Below are 22,118 nucleotides of genomic sequence, written 5' to 3' on the forward strand. Positions count from 1 at the left end.
GAAAACCTCAAGACCTCCCTCTGCTCTAGAATTAGACAGTACATTCTTTTTAAGTTTATGGGGCTTGTTTTTCCTAATAATAATTAAAAAAAAGGATCTATTTACTTCCATGGCAGTCGTAACATTAACATACAATGATAAGGCCGGATAAACAAAGCAAGACAGACCCTCTGCATTTTTGGGGTTAATTGTATTGTAAATCACACCGTGATGACATCACACCGGTGTGATTTACAATACAAACCCCAAAATCGATCCTCCAGTCCAGTTCTAGGCAACACAGAAGGGGGGAACTGTTTTTTTTTCTTGTCTTTTTTTTCCACAACTCCTCTAAGGTATATTAATGACATAGTTCAATATTGAAAATGGATGGTTTTACACCACTGCATGGTGAGAGGTGGAACAAAGAGTCAAAGACCAGATAACTAGCTAGAACTTCTAAACTAGATTTTTTTTGGAATGGCATCTAAGTATTCCGAATACCAGTAGAGTCGCCGAAATGAAGGTCGCCCGGAATGGTCGCCGACAAGTGTCGCCGACGTGTTTGGAATAGTCGCCTGGCGTTATAGAAAACTCATCCAGGCAGTGAGAAATCTCATCGAGAATGGTCGCCGACGTGTTTGGAATAGTCGCCTATATTTATAAACCATTATAGACAACAAAGGTATAAAGGGAGTGAGTGAGTGAGTGAGTGAGTGAGTGAGTGGGGTATTCAAGTGAGTGTAGCAGCGGCGGGAACATAGGGGGCGCGTGAGTGCTTGAGCGTACTGTTATGAGAGCCCATTGATTTTTCGCCGACAATTCCTAGCACTCAGTCGTTCGCCCCAAACTGGCCAAACTGCATTCCTGGCACTCGGCCGATATCACACGTCGGCTTTGTCCCTTTCGAGGGCGTCACCCAGCGTCATAGCCCGCCTCCACATCCTGGCTGTATGTCTACTCTGTGTGATGTAGCCATGTAGCTCTACAGTATTCTACCCCCACCTCCAAAATAATTAAAAAAAAATCTCAACTGAACTGTTCTTATGCCTCATTCACATAGGGAGCAGCAAAGCTAAAGTTTTGCTTGCTTGGTCAATGTTATCTCAATGGAAACCAGCTTTAAAGATACAGGAGATACACAGAACAAAGCTTTGAAAGCTTTAAAGCTGGTTTCCATTGAGATAACATTGACCAAGCAAGCTAAACTTTAGCTTTGCTGCTCCCTATGTGAATGAGGCATTATAGTATTTTATCATGCCAGTAAAGCTCCTTTGAATTACATATAATTGATGTAGCCTAAAGCCTATTTGATTGATTGAAGGCTTTATTAGAAGTTTGCATAGGAAAATGTACAGTTTCATGACGGTACAGTTCACTGGTACAAGGTCTACTAAAATGAGATCCTGAAAAGACTAAGCTTATTTCAACAGGAAACCATTAAAGTATATCATATAACATTGAATGACACAGACGAATAGAACACAGTACTATGCAGTAGATATGTAAAGAAAAGAAAATGAGAGAGAAAAAATATATAATAAAAGAGAAAACAGTAAGTCTAAACAATCAGTAAGTATATACAAAGAAGGGGAAGGGGAAATTAAGTCACCCAGTTAAGGTTACAGGACAGTAAGAAAAATAAAAAGGACTGTTGTGTACAGCCGAGTGTCGAGAACAGTTTGAAAAAAAAAAAAACACAACACAACAAAGAATAGTAGTGCTTAACGTTTCTATAATGGATTGCAATTTTAAGTGACTTTTCTAAGCATATTGCAAACTCAAAGAACTTACAATGGTCCATTCATCCAAACATTAGGAACTACTTATCAACACAGTGCCATAGTGTCATAGCCAATGACTTCATCTCAAGAGGAGCCCAGAGGAGAAACACGTTCCTGATAAATAAATGGTAGGTACTAAAAAACTAAAAAATACTGTACTGCATGATGCAAGGTTTACTATAATAGGCTAATTGTAATTTACTGTAGCAATATTGTTGTCAATGTCATGGTTGTAATACTTTTTTTTTTATTCCCCTCTCCCCCTTTTCATTTATAGAGATCCATGATGGCCAAGCAGCACTGCAGCAGGCACAGTGAAGGTGACAGACCGCGATCAGGGAGGGAGAGATGTTTCATCCACATTTTTTTTGACAATATTTATTAGGGTTTTTTTTCTCTTTTTCTTTTTACACAGAAAATATTACATAAAAAAAAAAAAACATGTTCCTCCACAATTAAAATAGACAAAGATCTTGGGAAAAAAAGGTCTGTTTCTGCTTGTAGCATGTTAATGTAGGTGCAATATCATGCATTAATTACTGTGTTAAGATGTTGAAACACACTGATTGCTGAAAAGTCATGATTGCTCGTGTGTCATAAAAAATTCCTACAGTGCATTCATTTTATGACATCGTTATCGTACCACTGTACTATTGGCAAACTGTAAATAAAGTACTCAATGATGGAAAAAAAAATGCCTTTTCTTTTGCTGACATGAAATGGGATATTTTGATACCAATACGTTTGTACATTTACAGTTACTCAAGTATAGGCCTGTCTGCATTTTTAATTCAGGCTGCTCTGTTTCATTGGTTTTCAATTAAATTCAAAGGAGCTTTATTGGCATGATACCAAAGTGTCACAAAACTGCTGAAAATGGGGAACATATTAGCGTTGTGGGTTTTCAGTGCCCTCTAGTGGCCAAACATAGCAATGGTCATTATTATCATTTTGTCTAAGCGGCTGGCCGAGCAGGCAGGCAGGCGGGCGGGGCGCGGGCGGGGGCGGGGGCGGGGGCGGGGGCGGGGGCGGGGGGGGAGGGGGGGGGGGGCGGGGTCAAAAACGAGCACCCATTTGAATATTGAAACGTCACCGCCCCTGGAGTGTAGGCTACCATATCAATGTCACCCATTCACACATAACGTTTGCATAAGTGTCCACCACTTTGCAGATCAATACCCTGAAATAATAGTTGGCTACAACATGTATCTGTGCTATTTAGAGAAACTATAAGCGTTATAACTGTAAGCTGGCTGCTGGCAACTTTGTCTCTGACCAATGACTACAACGTATTGGATCTGCAGATTTAATAGCAGCACGTCTGACTGCACAGATCGCTTCGTTGGGATTAAAACCGCTCGTAATCCTACCACAGTGGTGCGGTGGTACGTGGCTTTGGAAATAAACGTCATGAAACTTTACCTTTTTCTATGCAAACTATAAAGTCTTCAATCAATCCATTTCATCCTCCATGACACAAACTACTTTAACCGAGCCTATGCTCGGGCCTCCGACCAAGACGACACGAGGAAAACAGTGTGCGTGCAGCTGTGTCAGTGTGTGCCAGGGACGTGCAGAGAATGTTAGAGAGGCAGGGGGCCAGGGGCTGACACTTCTAAAAGAGGTCAATTCTTTCAACATAAGATGTTGCATTCAAGTTCAGGACCTGCATTCGGGTATGGCACGGAAAAGGGCGTTTGCATTTCTTTCACCATAGTAAAAAACTGCATTCATGGTCTAGACTGGAGAGGGCACTTTTTACAAGGTGGATAAAAGGGCAGGGGCTCAAACCCCCTTTGATGTCTAATGTGTGCACGTGCCACTATGTGCTGAGTCGCGGCTCGCAACATGATGCTGTCAGACAGTAAAATAAAACTTTGTAGATATAGTTTGATATAATTAGGCCTACATTTCTGTTGATGTTTCAACCAAGGGACGAGTTTGTGATTCCCCCATATCCATATAAAACACTCATGATAGCTGATACAACAGAAGTAAATTACATTTCACAGAATTAGTGAACTAAAACAATATTTGACAGATATGACTAGCTTATACATTTTACTTATGAATTGGAATGTTATATTATAGCAATTGATGCAACAATGATGTATGGAACACTAATGGAGAGACATGGCACGCATTACGCGTCGTGCGTAATGCCAGCCCATTTAATTGCGTTTTGCCATTGCCATATGGACAGAGAGATTTCTCTATACGGGGCCATGTAGATGTAATCAAAGCCATCAGCTGTAAATGATCAGTCAATCAATTAAAAGGGTACCCACGTCCGTTTAGTTTGGCAGGTCCTGTGCAGGCTGAGTTTCAATTGTTTTTTTACCGTCATATCAGACAGCGATTTATCTCCGACACAAATTGCCTATTGTAATAGCCTACAATAATTGGCTGGGATGTAGGCCTAATATTACAATTAGTGTGATGATGTGAAAAAAAGAAAGAAAAAAAAATCTGCGCCTATTCTCATTTAATGTTCAGGCCTGGGATTGTTTTCTTAATAGGCCTATGATTGTTGAATGTCCATACAAAATGCACTTTGTATTTAGGCCTACTTTGAATTTCAAAGTGGGCTATTCTTTCTGTTTGGTGAAACAGATACTTAAGTTGACTGTGCACATTTCAATATGATGTCAAATCCCACTTTGCTGCTTTGTCCATATGCGCTTAGGAAGCAAAGACACCAGTTTGATTCGAACATGGCTCGGTCAATTATGAAGCGATTTAAAAAAAAAAAAAAAAAAAAAAAAAACGTCACCTCATTCATTGGAAAGCCCCACTTCCATGACCAATGGGTCATGGAACCTAACCCTAACCCTAGCCTATAGCAGTGGTTCTCAACCTGTGGGTCGGGACCCCCAGGGGGGTCCCCAAATTATTTTGGGGGGTCTCCAGATGATCAACTTAATGTGCAACATTGTTTTCTCTCTCAACAGTTAATAACCCGATACAAGGTTTAAGAGTATAGAGGGCACATGCACCTTTCTAAAGTGACAATTTAAGGACTTTTCAATACCTCTAAAATGTCAAATTAAACATTGGCCAAATTGTCAAATACTAGAGGCAGAAATTGTGAAAATAGCCGATCTACATGCTCACAAGCCCTAGTTTATTTGAAAATAGCCGATCTACAAGCTCGAGCTTGAAGATCTGCTATTTTTCAAACATTATATGTACCTAGTTACTATCTAATACATTTAGAAGGAGAAGAAAGTGAGGATTTGTAGCTATACTGTGTTGCCAAATCTGTTTATTATAAGTACATCTTCTTTCTGTAAAGTACACTGTAAACATTGGGGGTCCTTGTTCTTGGCATGAAAAGGATTGAGAACCATTGTTCTAAAACAATAACAGACAATAAAGTTTGACTGACATGCCCTAGTTGCTTATTTTTGGCTTATTGTTATAGACATGGTTGCTTGTTTCTCTCGCAAATGACAATCTGGCAACACCACTGGCTGGGGCTGCTGCGTCTCTGATTTCCTCTATCCCAACGTAACTGCAATTTAGCTCATGTGTTTAAAGCAACACGTTGAGGGGCCTGGATGTTTAACAGAAGACAGGTACAGCTACAGTTATAAGCTTATGTAACGTGTGAATGGGTGACATATGAACACTCACTTGAATACCCCACTCACTCACTCCCTTTGTTGTCTATTTTGGGCATCAGAGTTTTAAATGCTAAGTAGGCTATAATGGTTTATAAATATATGGGTAGGGTAGCCTACACTCACTTGAATACCCCACTCACTCACTCACTCACTCACTCACTCACTCACTCACTCACTCCCTTTATACCTTTGTTGTCTATAATGGTATAAATATAGGCGACTATTCCAAAAACGTCGGCGACACTGTCGGCGACATGTAAAAGCTGTCGGCGACAATTCCAAATCCGGCAGGCGAGAATTCCACCGAAATTGGTGAGCCTTCCTCGGCGACTCTTCCACGTTTTCCGGCGACCTTCATTTCGGCGAGATTACCTGTTACCAAGTATTCCCTCTCTGCCTCTCCACACGCACGGCATGCGCACCGAATGAAATTGTATCAATGAAGTGTGGCAGCCTGAGCCAGGCAGGACTATTGTTTAATGTGTGAATTCCTTCCCCAGGCCAGCGGCCACTTATCACCTCAAGAAAACACACAGCACAAGCCTTCACCTCAGACTAGGCTATTGAAGTCCACATTCCTAGTAGTGCCCACAGTGCCCAGCCCCCAGCCCTCCTCCTGTGTATCAGATAAGCCAGGGGTCTGTAACATTTCAGGTCAAGGACCCCTTACTGATAAAGAGATAAAGCAGGGACCCCCCCCCCCCCCCCACACACACACACTACATATTGTATAAAATTGTATTGCAGATTTTCATTTACTTGTTTTACATCACTATCATCAGTCTATTATGATAGATTTGTGTTAATGTGTTTTTCTCCTTTTCAGACATTTAACCACTTAAATCGTTGATCGGTCTGCTCTTTTTTTTATACCTCCAGTCTACACCAAAAATAGACAATCTACAAGCTCTCATTGAGAGCTTGTATATCCGCCATTCTGAGTTCTCCTCAGAATAGAGGGTATGCACATGCATAAAGTGAATGGCAAATTGAGTGGCAAATTGAGTTTAACATTGTTTAATGCAATCAGATAGGACTTTTCTGTTTGGATGTATGGGCTGTCAAGGCCAGAAAGTAGTTTTTTGCCACTCAGTAGGTGTTCCCGCATAACTTCCAGGTATGATGATGTCACGCGCATACCCTACAAGTTATTCATTAGAATGATCCTATCACACAAAGATCCCCCCCCCGCCGTAGTATCTCTGAAGACCCCCTGTTGAAGACCACTGAGATAAGCTTTCTCAGACAGGTTTTGAATGGCTACGCTTTGCTAAGAAAACAATGATCTGCTTCTGCAGGTCACATTATGTTTGCCTGGTGGGCCATCCCTGATACTGCGTTCACTTATTCCTTATTGTGGGAAGGAACGAGTGAGTGAATGCACAGTATGAGGTTGGCTTGCCAGGTTAACATTACGTATCATCACGGTGGAACACTGACACACCACTGCCTTCTAACGCTATGGACCATGAAGCTAGTACTGTAGCTAGGCAACAGACATTCTGACAATAATGAATAAATCTAATAACGACAAATGAGATTCAATGATTCTATAAGGCTACTAAATATTTAGTGTTATACCATGGTGCAAATATTTCTGTGAATGTTTAATAAGCAGATATGATTTAAAGAGGTGAGAGTAACTTTATCACATCTGACCACAATAAGTAGTTTCATTATGCTCAGCCTGAATTGAATTAAATAACTAATCAACAGGAACATTTTCCAACATCCATCAAGGTTCCATTTGTACCCTCTACACTGCGAGGAGCTAAATCGGTGGAGGTTTTGGACAAGGTTGACGGTTGACGCCCCCTTGGGATTGAGAGCTACTTTAGTTCAGTGATGTTTAAGTGCAGCATTTTTATGAGATGTTTACATGGGACTGGGTAAACAGTTTAATGACGGTACACTTCACTGGTACAAGGTAAACTGGATACATCAAAAAGCTTTTTTGCTTGTTTTGTTTCAATTGGGGTCCTTTGTAACTCATTTAACATAGAATGACAGACAACGCAGCGAAAATTTAGTTTTGAGTGTAGCAACATTTTCATAAAATACCAAAGAAGTATTTATTTTTATTTACACATCGCCCACTTCCACTGTGCTTTCTGCGGAGACGCGCATAGAATGACAGACAAATAAAACGCAGGCAGTAGTATGCAGGAAAATATCAACGCAGTGACTGGCGGGGGCGTCAACCTTGTCCAAAACCTCAGCCGATTCACACTGGGTATTTCACTGTCTGACCACATCTTAACCGTAATGTTGTTGTGTTTTTTGTTTTGTTTTTTCTCTGCAGACGAGACTACACCACACCTCACCTCAGCCATGGCTGACAATATCCTGGATGCTGCCGGCCAGAAAGAATCACCACAGGCTGCCAAGATTACCAGACTGGATGTGAGTGTGTGAGCGTGCGTGTAGTAGGGCATTCACGAATAGTGATTTTTAGTATTCGAATTATTCGACCTCAAAGTATTCGAATAGTCGAATATTCGACAGGACTGGCCAAACTGTCAAATATTATAAGTAAGCAAGAGGCGAACATTGTGAAAATAGCCGATCTACATGGCGTTGTGAGCATGTAGATCTGCTATTTTCTCAATATTTATCTGTAGAACCGAGTCACATTAAATGTAATACCTACAATTCCAAGTGCTTGTCAGGTTGGGGGTCCCCAGTTAAAATATGTTTATTTTGGGGGTAACGGCCTAAAAAGGTTTGAGAACCCCTGGTATAGAGCATTAACAAATTCATCCACCAGGGGCATTGACAACTCATTCTTATGACTTCCTATCTAGCCAAGCTTTATAAACTATATATTCTTTAAAGAGAAAACAATAAAAATAAGCGAATATTCGACTTCGGTGAACAACGTCGAATAGTGACTTTGATATTCGAATGTTTGAATATTTGGTGAATGCCCTAGCGTGTAGGTCTGTCACAATTATTACATAATTGTATAATTGCAAACTTTCAAAAAGTAGTGGAAATAGCAGATCTACAAGATCTGCTGCGATATACGCAGATGCGTTGTGAGCTTGTAGATCGGTTATTTCTACTATCAATGTTCTTTTTTAAGTATAAAGTTGTCAAATAGGTCAGTCATTTCTTTGTATATTTAGGTTATGTGTCACATCTGCCATGTGCAATTTCAAAGCCTACAAACCAAACAGAAATGTAACTGTCGACGACAAAAACACAATTACATCGTTAATCGCAAATATTTGAGTTACAACTAATCAGTCATGTAAATTGTTAAATGTCTTAATCGTGGCAGCCGTGTGTGTGTGTGTGTGTGTGTGTGTGTGTTTGTGTGTGTGTGTGTGTGTGTGTGAACAGTTGATTACATTATTCACAGATGGATAGTAGCTTTTGTTTGTCTGACTAGAATTCTTTCCCTCTGGATGTTGTCGTTGTACTTCAGGATGCTGAGGTGTTTGTGGACTCCAACCATCCCAACAAGGTGTTGGAGGGTCTCAACAAGCTGCGTCTCAACACTACCTTTTGTGATGTGACTCTGTGCTGTGAGGGACAGGAGGTCCCCTGCCATCGTTATGTACTGGCCTCCTTCAGCCCTTACTTTGAGGTAAACACACACTTTTATTGACCTGCCGTTGTTAACCCATGAGACCTGAGGCCGATTCTACAAATGTCTTCCAAATCCTTCTAAGGTTTTTGAAAAAACATGTTTTTCTATGATCAGTGGTTCTCAAATGTTTTCATGTCAAGGACGCCCCAAATGATGTATTTGGCCACAGACCTAGCCTGGCTTAGCCCGACTCTATACTAATGCAGCTAAATAACTCCTTGTTTTAACATGGGTGGATGATGGTATAGCTGAGCTAGGCTACCACAGACCCCCATCTCAAAACATGTTATTCCAGAGACCCCCAGAAAAAAAGATTTGAGTTACAAAAGTTAGCTTTTGTAAATATAGGCCTATGTATATTCAAAGATTTGCACAAATCTTCATGATTTAAAAAAGAATAGCAGATCTGCAAGTTCATAGCGCGGCACTCAGAGCTTATCTGCTATTTTTGAATGGTTAAAGTGGTTAAAATCTAAAGTGACACAGATGCTTTCCAGGTCATGCTATATCCAAATGAATTAATCAATTACTCATTAATGTGTAAATAAGAAACCATGGACACTCCAATCCAACCATTCACCTTTTCAACCTGCACACACAGGCGATGTTTACCTCTGGCATGGTGGAATCCACACAGGAAAGGGTGACCATAAAAGGAGTGGAACCTCACATGATTGGATTGCTGGTAAACTATGCCTACACTTCAAAGGTGTCCATCTCCACTGATAATGTGCAGGTAATGTATTATCATCATGAACAATTTACAATTTAGGCATTTAGCATAGGGCTGTCACGATTATGACATTTTACCTGCCGATTAATTCTAACTCAAATAATTGCGATTAACGATTTAAATGTGTATTTGTCGTTGACAATTACATTTCTGTTTGGCTTTTAGGCTTTGAAGTTGCACATGGCAATCATGACACATAACTTATATATACAAAGAAATTACTGACATATTTGACAATTTTATACTTAAAAAAGAACATTGATAGTATTAGTGGAAATGGACGATCTACAAGCTCACAACGCGTCGCATCGTGACGCGTTGTGAGCGACAGGGAGTTCATTCCACAGTTTGGGGGCCAGGAGGGCGAGCTGTCATCGTACATCGTACAATAAACCTTATTCATTGTCCCTGTGTTTGTCCTACATAACATCAGTGATTAATAACATTTTGTATATTTGTTCTAGGGCCTGTTAGCAGCATCAGACTTGTTGGAAGTCCCGGCTGTTCGAAAGGCCTGCTGTAACTACATGAGGCGTCACCTGGACATAAATAACTGTCTAGAGATTTACCGCTTTGCTGACGACCACTCCTGTGAAATGTTGAAGAAACACAGCATGGCTTATATTCTGAAACACTTCAGTGTCATCTACAAGCAGGTCAGTGGTTGAGGGGTCATACATTTCACAAGTTGTTAATGTTTTTGTATGTTGTTTACTGTTTTCTATTCCATTACTCAACCTGACAACTGACACAGACCTGAGTAGAAACATGTAAAGGTAACTCTTAACCTCTGAGATTCGCCAACTAATGCCAGCAGACTACAGAGTAGTGAATGAATTAATATTTTATTTTCGTGTCTGGACAATTTGACCCATCCCATATGGGATTATCAGACACATCAAATATCTTAAAACGAAGACTGACATTTCAGTGCAAACTTTGCCAACAGCTAAATTCATACAATACATATTCATATGGGCCTGCACATAGAATATATAGTAAAGTTAAACATTTAAATTCATCTATTTATAAGTCTACTAGAGGAGCACTAGTAGTACTAGAGTAGTTCCGCAGTGGTGGAGTGAGTGGCCCTGTCTCTCCCTAATGGGACTGATCGTGGGTAGCGACTGGGACGTAAGTCGGGACTTAATCAACCCCGGCTGGGTCACCCGAGTGAGGGGTATGATGTTGTGAGACCCGAAACCACTCACTGAGGATACGTCCCAGGTGCATCCATGCGATTTTTCCCCATTAACAACAGAAAGTTTGAAGCTGTTGGAAGTAGTCGTGATTTGACACATGTCACAATGTAGCTTATTCACTAAATTCACTAAAAAACAGACCATCTACTATCACCATAGAGCCCTTCAGAGGAGAAAAGGTGACTTCAGTATGAAGTATGGAAACGGTCTTCTCCATCTATCGGCTAATCTACTGTATTTATTTTTCTACCAATAGGAAGGGTTCCTCTCTCTCTCCGTGGACAGACTGACAGAGGTTCTCTCCAGTGACCATCTTAATGTTCCTAAGGAGGACATGGTGTTTGAAGCTGCCATGCAGTGGTTAGACAGGTGTCCTAGCCGCAAGCACAACTTTGAAAAGGTCAGTCATTTCGTAGTCTCACCTTGTAAAACGATCAGAGGTCTCTGCCTATCAATATGCCAGGGGTCTTCTAAATGCAAGGTTGTTTCTAGAGTAACTTTCCAATACATGCTTGGCATGCTTATTTGATACTGGCTGGTAATATGCATGATTCTACCACTTTTTGTGGTCACATGTTCAGATACTGGATTCTGATTGGCTTAAAACAGTGGTAAATCAGTCAACAACCTTGAGTTGGCTCATGGACCCCGCCCACTGTTGTGTCGCAGTTGTATAACTAAATAACCTTGCAAGTTACAACTGTGTTTTCTTTTATTTATATGGTAGAAGTGGTAGAAAAGCAATTTACCATTCGAGGGTTGTGGGTTGTTGGCTGATTTACCACTGTTTCAGGGTTGTTTGGCACTCTGCTTCGCCCTGAAACAGTGGTAAATCAGCCAACAACCCACTCCCTCTCATGGTAAATGGCTTACTTCTTATATAATGTTGTTCCAGTTGGACTAGTAAATACTTGTTGTTCTTTAAGGTGCTAGAGCAGATCCGTCTGCCTCTCATCAGTCCCTCCTACCTCCTCACTGTGGTTGAGAGTCTGGATGTGGTGAAAGATCACCAGGGCTGCCAGAGGTTCATATCTGAGGCCAAGGGGCGGCCTTACTGTAACACAGCACGTCCACGCAGGACCACAGGTACCTGCTGAACACATGCATGCATGTTGCACCTGATGATGATTTAAAAAAGCATATCTGCCAATAAAAGAATATGACTTAGGTTTGCTACCCAGGCTTCACAATGGTTATTGCATCATGATTTAATTATTTTTAGTTTACAATTCGAGCCTTCATTTAGTTTTTTTGTGCTTTTATACATGTCAATGTGCATACCAATATTCTTCTGGATTTGCAGTGACTGAATCACTGCAAATGTTGTGCTGCCTCTCTGGGGAGAGAGTTCCTGAGGGTTGGGGCTGCCACACTGAAAGCTCTACTTCAACTCTTAAATCTACTGTGTCTCACCTGCTCCTTCTCCTCTGCTTGTAGAAGTGATCGTTGTGGTGGGAGAGACTCAAACTTCCGAGGACTTTTACGAAGATGAGAGCTTTTACAAAGTTGAGAGTTTTGATCCCCTGACCAAACAGTGGAAGAATATTGTGCCCGTGCAAGTATCCAAGTATGCTGTGGTTACATCAGGTGAGGATTCATCACACCACAGAGTAACTATAGTACCACACCATACAACAAACAAAGAACCCCAATGGAAACAAGCCATTGCGCTTTCTTGGGTTTAAATCCTCTTAGGTGGCATTCACACACACAACGTTTGGGCATGTGTGAAGACACATCCATATTCTTTTTCGAATGAAAGAAACAAACGCAAATCCACAAAAAAACTGGTTTCGATTCGCTACAGCATACGCTTCACTGTTGTTGTGAATGTATCCGTCTCAAATACAGGCAATGTGGTAGATTATAGAGCCATGTGCGGGTTAAATCCATAGTTATATATAATAAGTTAAATCCCCCTCCAGACCGTCCGCTCCCATTAGATTTCTGACCATTAGCCTACGGCCCATGGCTGTCCCCTAAGTGAATGATTTCATTCCTGATCACCGCTCCCTCGATCGCGCATAGTTTATTTGAGGAGTTGCTCACAGAGTCAGATAAAAGGAAAGTGCCACTGGAGTGAGGAGAAAAATTGTATGTATCCTATATAGGCTATGCCTAATATAATATAGCAATAGGCCGATTTGTGGGTCTCTCACCCTCGCTCGCTCACTCTCTTTCTCTCTCTCTCTCTCGCTCTCTGTGCCAAATGGAGACAGACGTTTTACGCGCGGAGAAAGCCCGGTGATGCGAGGTTACGCGCGGAATGAGGAGAGAGAGAGGATTGCAGAATTTTGCGAGACGAGTCCCGCCGGCCGCCGCAGGTTTTATTTTTTGATCACATTATTATGCAGCTTGGATACATACATACTGTACATGTTTGTCCCGTGGACAGACGTGTTCTTCTAAGCGAGTCCTTGTTTCGGATGACAAAGTGCAGTGTGAGCGCAAACGTATCAATTAAATATGCAAGAATGTGGCAACTTCACCCCTCCCATTCGCATGACTAAACCGAATTATATTATGAGAATGTGGCCTTAGAATACCTCTTATCGAACGGTACTTTCCTGTGCTTTTTTCAGTGAATTGCTAAAGAAGTATTCGAACAATCAATCAAACATACTAAAACACACCATACAGTAAACAACATAGTAAGACGTAGTGTTGCATAGAATCTGCATGCAACCGGTAGAACGGTTGGTATGTAACCCATGGCACTTCTTTGATGATTTCTTTGTGAATTCTTTGGCTTTATAAGTAAAACATCACAATAAAATGGAAGATTATGTGAAGAAATGTAAAGCTGTGTGTGCATATTCAAATCAATCAAGATATAACGTGTTTTAATTCTGCTCTTCTTCCACCATAGGTTCCTCTCTGTATTTGGCCGGAGGCATTCTCGACAATGAGGTCAGCAGCGAGATGTGGCGCTATGATGTTCACCATAACACATGGTTGAAGATGGCTCCCATGAATGAGCCACGCTGGGATTTCAGTAAGATTGTCTAACAATCACCTTCACATTAACCACATTAACCCTGGTGTCACTATTTTAGGCAGGTCATATCATAGTAGGCAACATGAGCAGTGCTGCTAACCATTGTCCCTCTTATGCCCATATATGGAGGTCCCTGATGTCATCAATATTAAAGGACAACTTTAGTTTTTTACAACAAGGGTTCATATTTTAGATTGTAATTAAAGAATATATAAAAGATGAGTGTTAAATTGATTTCATTTACTTCTTTCTATTGTTTTAGAGATTCTTATTTCAGTGTTTGGGGGCATGCGTACAAGTGGCTAAATATGTAATTTTACACAGAATAAGCCCATTACCAAGATACAACGCAACCTTTCATGGTTGGATGTGACTTATGGGGGCTAGAAGTGTTACTGTAAATAGCAATAAAGAAACTGCTGGCATATTGTGTCTAAAAAGACATATTTAGCCACTTGTACGCATGCCCCCATGCGTACGCATGCCCCACGTTTTAGCACGGTAAACGCGATAAAACAATAGAACGAAGCAAATGAAAACATTTTAACATTCACTTTTTCTTTTCTCTAATTACAATCTAAAATATGAACCCTTGTTGTAAAAAAACAAAGTTGTCCTTTAAGCCCTTATCTTGGAATGCCAATATATGGACATACTGTGTCAATATCATGTGGTCTATGATGTCATACATCTATGATGTCATCTCCATGTTTGGGAAAAGTTTAATTTCAGTAATTCCCATTCAATGATGAATAAATAAATATAAATTAAACTATATAATATATCTCTTAGCAAAGGCTTGCGATTTGATTTATGGCCCAAGTTTGTACCACCAAACGGTGGGAGGAGTAGGTATAAAGAATAAAGTCAGACAAGTACTATAGTCTGGTTGCCCTATAGGGCAAACCACAAAGAATAGGGTGCAAGTGGTTAAAGATACTCCACCAGCAACTATTACACATTTCAGAATCTAGACAATATCAGTTGCTTTTAATGTTAAAATCCAATTATATGGAAATTGAAAAGGCTGTACAGGTCTCTACAGTAGGGATGTTAAACGACACATTATTTGCGAATCGACGTGTCGAGGGCAAAAATCACAAAACAAGGCTCACGGAAGCCTTTCCTCTCGACAACAACACTATCATCTTGGCTCTCAATGATCCTTTCTGCTGTGTATCATGTGTGGAGGTTTAATTTGTCTGCATCTCTCGCTCTCTCTCCCCCCCGCTCTCCGCTCTCTGACCGTGTCAACACGGGTGCCTCGCATTATGTGATTTGACATCACTGACGTGATACGCATACTTTGTGTTTTGTTTTATTGGCAATCTCTTGACAAAATCATCACACACGATGGTGACGCCGCCATTAACAAACAAGCTTTAGTTTCATGCACAAGGCAGGAGGTAAACAGATCGAGTCGGCGCGCACCGCTATGACGCGTGCATATGATAGACCAGCGCAGTCAGGTTCAGGTTCAGGTTCAGGTTCGGTTTATTAGTCAAATGCGTATCCATACAAGTACAGACAAACAATGAAATGCTTGTGCCAAGAGCACTCTCAGCCTTATTGCACACAAAACAATGACAACAACAGGTCACCCAGGACAACCCAAAAAAACAACAAAACAACCATACAGTGTGACAGTGTACAGTTTAAAAACTGCGTATATTGTACATGACTACCTACGTCTCGCTTCCATCTCTTCGTTAAGCAGCCTGATTGCTTGAGCATAAAAACTATTACTGAAACGGGTGGTGTGAGATTTGATGCTCTGGTAACGTTTTTTTGAAGGGAGGAGATAGAACAGGGAATGGGCGGGATGACAGCTGTCCTTTAAGATGTTCTCTGTCTTTTTCTTACAGCGTGTGTTATAGATTGTGTGTAGCTGTGGTAATTCTGTGCCAATGATTTTGGCAGCTCTCTTCACAATTCTCTGTAACTGTTTACTGTCTTGAGCAGTCACGTTACCAAACCACACTGTTATGCATCCTGTCAATACACTTTCTATGGTACAGCGATAGAAATTAACAAGAGCCTTGGTGCTTAGGCCAAATCTCCTGAGGCGCCGCAGAAAGTACAATCGCTGCTGCGCTTTCTTAAGGATACCTTCGCTGTTTTGAGACCATGTGAGTGAGTTTGTTATGTGAACACCCAGGAATTTGAAACTGTCCACTATGTCTACAGGTGAACCATTTATGGTTACGGGACTGTGATTGACTTCAGATTTCCTAAAGTCAACGATGATCTCTTTTGTTTTACTAACATTTAGAGAGAGATTGTTATTCTGGCACCATAGGGTTAGCTCTTCAATTTCCCTCCTATAGGCCCTCTCATCATCGTTGGATATTAGTCCTATAACCGTGGTGTCATCTGCAAATTTGAGAATAGAATTATTTCCACACCTGGCAACACAGTCATAGGTGAACAGACTATACAACAAGGGACTGAGGCAACAGCCCTGGGGCGCTCCAGTCCTGGTCAATATCTTAGATGAATGCTTGTTCCCTATTCGTACAGATTGTGGCCTGCCTGTCAAAAAGTCAAACAGCCAGTTGCAGATACTACTGCCCAGACCAAGACCCCTGAGTTTCAACACAAGCTTAGATGGTACAATCGTGTTAAAGGCAGAGCTATAATCTATGAAGAGTAGTCTGACATAAGAGTTCTTATTCTCCAGATGTTTCAAGGCAATGTGTAGTGCGAGAGAAATAGCATCATCGACTGATCTATTAGCACAGTATGCAAACTGTAATGGATCAGTATTGGCAGGGATAATGTGCGTTATATGTGATATAACCATTTTTTCCAGACACTTCATAAGAACAGAGGTCAAAGCCACAGGGCGATAATCATTAAGACAGGTGACAGGATTTTTCTTTGCTATGGGTACAATTATGGTTTCCTTGAAACACAACGGTACCGCACACAATGACAGGGACATATTGAAAATGTCAGTAAAGACTCCCGAAAGCTGGTCAAAACACAACTTAAGGACACGTGAGGCAATCCCATCAGGACCGGCCGCCTTATGAGTCCCAACGCTTTTAAAAGTTTTACTCACATCTCGTTGTGTCACCTGCAGCTCCACCGCACCGGGTGTACCCCGCACCGGTGTAACTGGGTCCGTGTTGTGAGATTCAAAGCGGGCGAAAAAGTTATTCAATTCGTCTGGTAGAGAGTCCGAGGTGTTAATAACAGCCGGCTTCGGTTTGTAATCCGTAATCGCCTGCAGCCCTCTCCACATACGCCGTGCGTCACAGCCACTATAGTTGTTCTCCAGTTTGTCCCTATATTGTCTCTTAGCGTCTCTGATCGCCCTCCTCAGGTCGTATCTGGATTTTTTGTACCGTTCCTCGTCCCCAGATTGAAAAGCGGCTCGGCGCTCCCTCAGCTTCAGACGAGTATCCTGGTTCATCCACGGCTTCTCGTTGGGATAGGAGCGAACGGTTCGCGCTGGGATGCAATTATCCACACAGAATTTAACATAGCTGGTGACAGTGTCAGCATAGTTATCCAAACTTGTGGCTGAGTCTTTGAAGATGGACCATTCTGTCGATTCAAAGCAGCCCTGGAGTTTAGATACATTATCTGTGGACCAGCACTGTACAGACCTCACCCTGGGTTGCTCGCTCTTCATCCTCTGCTTGTAGGCAGGTAGTAGTAGCACCGCATGGTGGTCAGATCTCCCAAAGTGGGGCCGTTGAACCGCTTTGTAGGCATCCTTGATGGTGGAATAACAGTGATCCAGCGTCCTTACCTTCCTTGTTGGGCACTTAACGTGCTGGTAGAAGTGCGGCAACACCGATTTCAAGTTGCAGTGGTTAAAGTCCCCCGCCACGATTGAAATGGCTTCCGGGTGCTTATTTTCCTGCTTACAAATGACATCGCTTAGCTCGTCCATAGCTTCGGATGCATTCACTTCTGGTGGGATGTATACAGCCGTCAGCAACACACAAGGAAATTCTCTGGGTAGGTAAAACGGTCTGCACCGTAGTGTTAAGTGCTCCAGCACCGACGAGCAGTGGTGTGAGACTATGTCCACATTAGTGCACCAAGAGTCGTTGATGTAAAACAGAACACCGCCCGCTTTCGTCTTCCCCGTGTTTGCCATCGAACGGTCCATGCGGAACACAGAGAAGCCATCTAGCTGTACCGCCCTGTCAGGAACGTCAGCCTTCAGCCACGTCTCCGTGAAACAGAGCACACAGCAGTTCTTTATATCCCTTTCAACGCGTAGCCGGGTTCGGAGGTCGTCCATCTTGTTGTCGATCGCTTGGACGTTTGCCAACAGTATGCTGGGGATGGGTGGTCGCGAAGGGCGTCCACGTAGCTTCACTAGTGAACCCCCTCGCTTCCCTCTCTTCCTCCTATGGCCACGCCATGTTGGAACCGTGCTGCTGTTGTTGTTATACAGTTCTCCCGGCAAATCCGGTCTGAAAACGTCCGAGGCAACAAATCTCAAGTCCAGTAACGTCTGGCGATCGTAGGTCATCGTACAGGACGCATTACGTGCAAAAACAGTGACATACAACATAAAAACCAGCAACAAGGCAAGAGCAGCTCTCAACGTGTCGCCATGCCACGGCGCCATCTTGGATTCCATCAGATTGAGTGTTTCTCAATCTGTAGACCGCGGACCTATGCCGCAGACCTGACTAGCACATGCATGCAACACAGACATGCACTGAGCACCCTGACACAGACACATACCGTTCCTCTCACATTTAGAAAACATTAACGCTTATAACGTTTTTGAACAAGCAATTACATTTTTTTTTGTGGAAAAAGTAAAAAAAATAAAATAAAAAAATTGTTGGCTTCGATAATCGAGTCGAAATTCAATTTTATTTCACATCCCTACTCTACAGGCAGCAAAATGTATCAGTTCCAACTGCAGAATAATAGATAATTTATAGATGCATTTTTCTTTTCACATTAATCACATTTCCAGCACTTGTATATAAATCTTTTCAAATTACTGTATTATTATTATTTTTCCTATTTGATTACTTATAGATGGCCATGGGTATGGGTAACCCTTTAAGTGGTAACCATTAGACATTTGTTGTTAACTGGTCAATATCACTGGTTTTATTTGCTTGTTTTGGAGCAACTGTTTTTCTGAGTTTCTAAGTTGGTCAAATAACTTTAGCTGGTTTGAATAAAATAGCTGGTGAACTTTCTTAAGACCTGGCAACCTCCACCGCCCAAACCCAGCATCCAACCTTGATGGAGCAAAACCTGTTGTTAACGGATGTTCATGTAGGCAATCTAAACTCCTTCTGAACTTCAAGATGCTTCACTTCTAATGAGCATTTTTATTCTTTCTCTTCTCAACCCCACATGGTCCACAGGACTGGTGATGCTGGATGGATATGTGTTTGCAGTGGGGGGCTGGAACGAATGGAGATGTAAGTCATTGGACCGCTACGACCCGAAGACGGACACCTGGCAGCTCATGGACTCTGTCGGTGCAGAAGAGCATTATGATGTTCATAAGTGTGATGTGTTCGCACTGGATGGACATCTCTATTTTACTGGTATGGAACATATTGATGCACCTGCAGTTCAGCCTTTCATGTGATTTTGAGCAATGCTAACTGTCATGTATGTAGGCATGTCTGTCCGGACTGTCATTGGTCAGTTGGTGCCTGTATGTCCCGCCCCATCCCACATTGGCCAAACTTTGCACACTGCTTAATGAAATTAAGTCATAAATAGCACCGCAATTCCCTCTGGGGATCCTGTGGGCGCTTGAGGCATGTTCTCTCCTCGGCGTCATCAGTGCCCATACCACAGATAGAAAAAGCTAGTCTAGCTATTATATAGGAGGTATCTAGCTGCTAGATACCTCCTCCGCCGCTGCAGTTCATTGGCGCGACTGGTAAAACAGAATAGGCGGAACTATGGAACTGTGCTAGGTACTCTGCCCACTCTGCCCCCTGTAGTGGGACAGAGGGAGTCCCGCCAGTCCCGCATCTGATTGGCCTACCGAGCGTCCCATTCTGTGACACCCAAGGAAGCGTCCTTCAGAATTCCCGAAGCTTGCCAGTCCTCTTTAACCAATGCCCCAGAGCGGAGGAGGTGTCTACCTTTCTATGTCTATGGCCCATACCCTTTGCCAAGTGGGGTTGGCAAAAGGGCCTTTCTGTGTGGAGTTTGCATGTTCTCCTCGTGTCTTCTAGGGTAGGGTACCCTCACAAAAAAACATGCAGTAATCTGTACTGCCTCCCCCTGGCCAGCCGGGGCGCCTGATGGAGGGGAAAGGAACTGTTTGGAATAATGCGTTCCTTCCACACGATACATCCAATTGGGGAATCTCCCCTGTCAGGTGAAAAGAAGCAGCTTGGACTGCTCATGCATAGAAGGAAGCATGAGGTCATTCCGTTGCTCTCCCCAGGTTGGCAGAGTGTAGCGCCCAGGGTTACATTAGATAATTGTCACTGCGTGAAAAATAGGTTGCAAAATCGCAGGATAAATGTATTTGTTTAAAGAAAAAGGAGCGCTCGTTTTCTATTAACCATGACGAAGGCGCGCCGTCTCAGGCGACCTTGATCCAAGTGAGACACCGCTGAGCGAGTCGCTGTGTTGAGTGTTAGGACGGTCGCATGAGCCGACTCAGTGCCGTTAGAACTTGTAAACCAGGGGGCCAGAATAGTAAATATTGTTGTGGGGACTGCTTTAGCACTAGAAAACGAGTGCTCCTTTTTCATTCGTACTGGTTCTTCAAACATACTGGAACACACACACATTTCAAACATACTGGAACACACACACACACACACACACACACACACACACACACACACACACACACACACACACACACACACACACACACACACACACACATATATATATATATAGTGTAATTGTAGGGTTAGGGTTAGGGTTAGGGTTAGGGTTAGGTAATAATTTACAAATACTATGGTATTATTATGAATTAATGGTTCTCCTGTTGGTGGTGAATAATGTTTTCCCTTGTGTGTCCTCCTGGACTCTAGACCCGGTGCCAACTAAACGTTGGGAAAACACGCCCCGGACGGTCAAGTACAACCCGAAAACATCCGTGTGGACAAAATTCGCTCCTATGCCGATTTTACGGCATCAATCAGCTGGTTGTGTTCTGAATGGAAAGCTCTATGTTACAGGTATATCTCTTTATTAAGGCTCTCAGTCAGTGGTGGAAGAAGTACTAAAAACAACAATACAATACAATTTTATATATATATTATATATATATATATATATATATATATATATATATATATATATATATATATATATATATATATGGCCGCTCCCCATACACACCCACTGTAACTTTTAACCATGATAGATTCATTAAAAACACACATTTATTTTTCTGGTGACTCATAATACCCTCCTAATACGTGAGCTGGCCGTGTCTTTTCGATAACGTTTTTCAGTTATTTTTAATAATTCTTTGGAAAAGATTTAATACAATAAGTGGCTGGTATCTTCCTTAGAGATGGGGTGAGAAGTTCAATCACACGAGAGAGACTTGGAGTAGAACCGCTGCTCCTTCACTTGGAAAGGAGTCAGCTTAGGTGGTTCGGGCATCTAGTACGGAAAGTGAAATGTGAAAATGTAACCTGACTCCGCCTGATGGTGGCAGCAAACCTCTGGGACCGCTGAAAGAGAGTTGATATCCCGTAAAGTCCCAGTCCGGACCAATCAGCGGCAGCTACGGGCGGGCTCTATCAGCACTGTAGCGCTGAGACTGGCCTGTGTCTGTGATGGACAGGCAGCCCCATCGAATCACCTGCTAAATAGCTTGGAAAAAATGGACACGCTTCCTACAGCCATTAGGTGGAAGTGAATCCAGATGGTGCAGCTTGCATAGCAATGCTGCCACCATCTGGCGAAGTCAGGTTAGTGAAAATGAGGACACCCTCGAAAACGAGTTGCTGCAACTCAATGGGTTGATCCTCTATTGAAATTTCAAATAAATACAATAAATAAAATATCCCTTTAAGTCGGGATAACAAAATCCGGCGCTAGATGGCTATTCTATGGTTCACCAAATATTTTCCTATTCGGGGGCACTTCGCCTGATGACAACATGACGTCACCGGAACCACCAAAGCTTTTCTCTCTTTTTTTGCGTGTGTATGACGATCGCATTGGTGCAGTCAAACAGCTCTATCTTTCACATGGACGCTCCCTACCGGACA

The 22,118-nt window shown here is 42.2% G+C and overlaps 1 protein-coding gene across 1 annotated transcript in view; it reads left to right on the forward strand.

The window, feature by feature from the left end:
- The window catches only part of LOC308303038 (kelch-like protein 21), a gene marked incomplete at both ends in the record, with an annotated part of 31,656 nt that overhangs the window by 7,554 nt on the left and 1,984 nt on the right, over window positions 1-22,118 (forward strand). The window contains 8 exons of the mRNA XM_080747357.1: window positions 7,692-7,792; window positions 8,820-8,981; window positions 10,182-10,373; window positions 11,248-11,319; window positions 11,846-12,005; window positions 12,357-12,506; window positions 13,789-13,914; window positions 19,275-19,460. Coding sequence (XP_080603483.1) covers window positions 7,692-7,792; window positions 8,820-8,981; window positions 10,182-10,373; window positions 11,248-11,319; window positions 11,846-12,005; window positions 12,357-12,506; window positions 13,789-13,914; window positions 19,275-19,460 — 1,149 coding nt within the window. The remainder of the gene's footprint in view (window positions 1-7,691; window positions 7,793-8,819; window positions 8,982-10,181; window positions 10,374-11,247; window positions 11,320-11,845; window positions 12,006-12,356; window positions 12,507-13,788; window positions 13,915-19,274; window positions 19,461-22,118) is intronic.

This window comes from Nannobrachium achirus, assembly GCF_963921795.1.
Source record: "Nannobrachium achirus genome assembly, chromosome: 18".
Taxonomy (NCBI): domain Eukaryota; kingdom Metazoa; phylum Chordata; class Actinopteri; order Myctophiformes; family Myctophidae; genus Nannobrachium; species Nannobrachium achirus.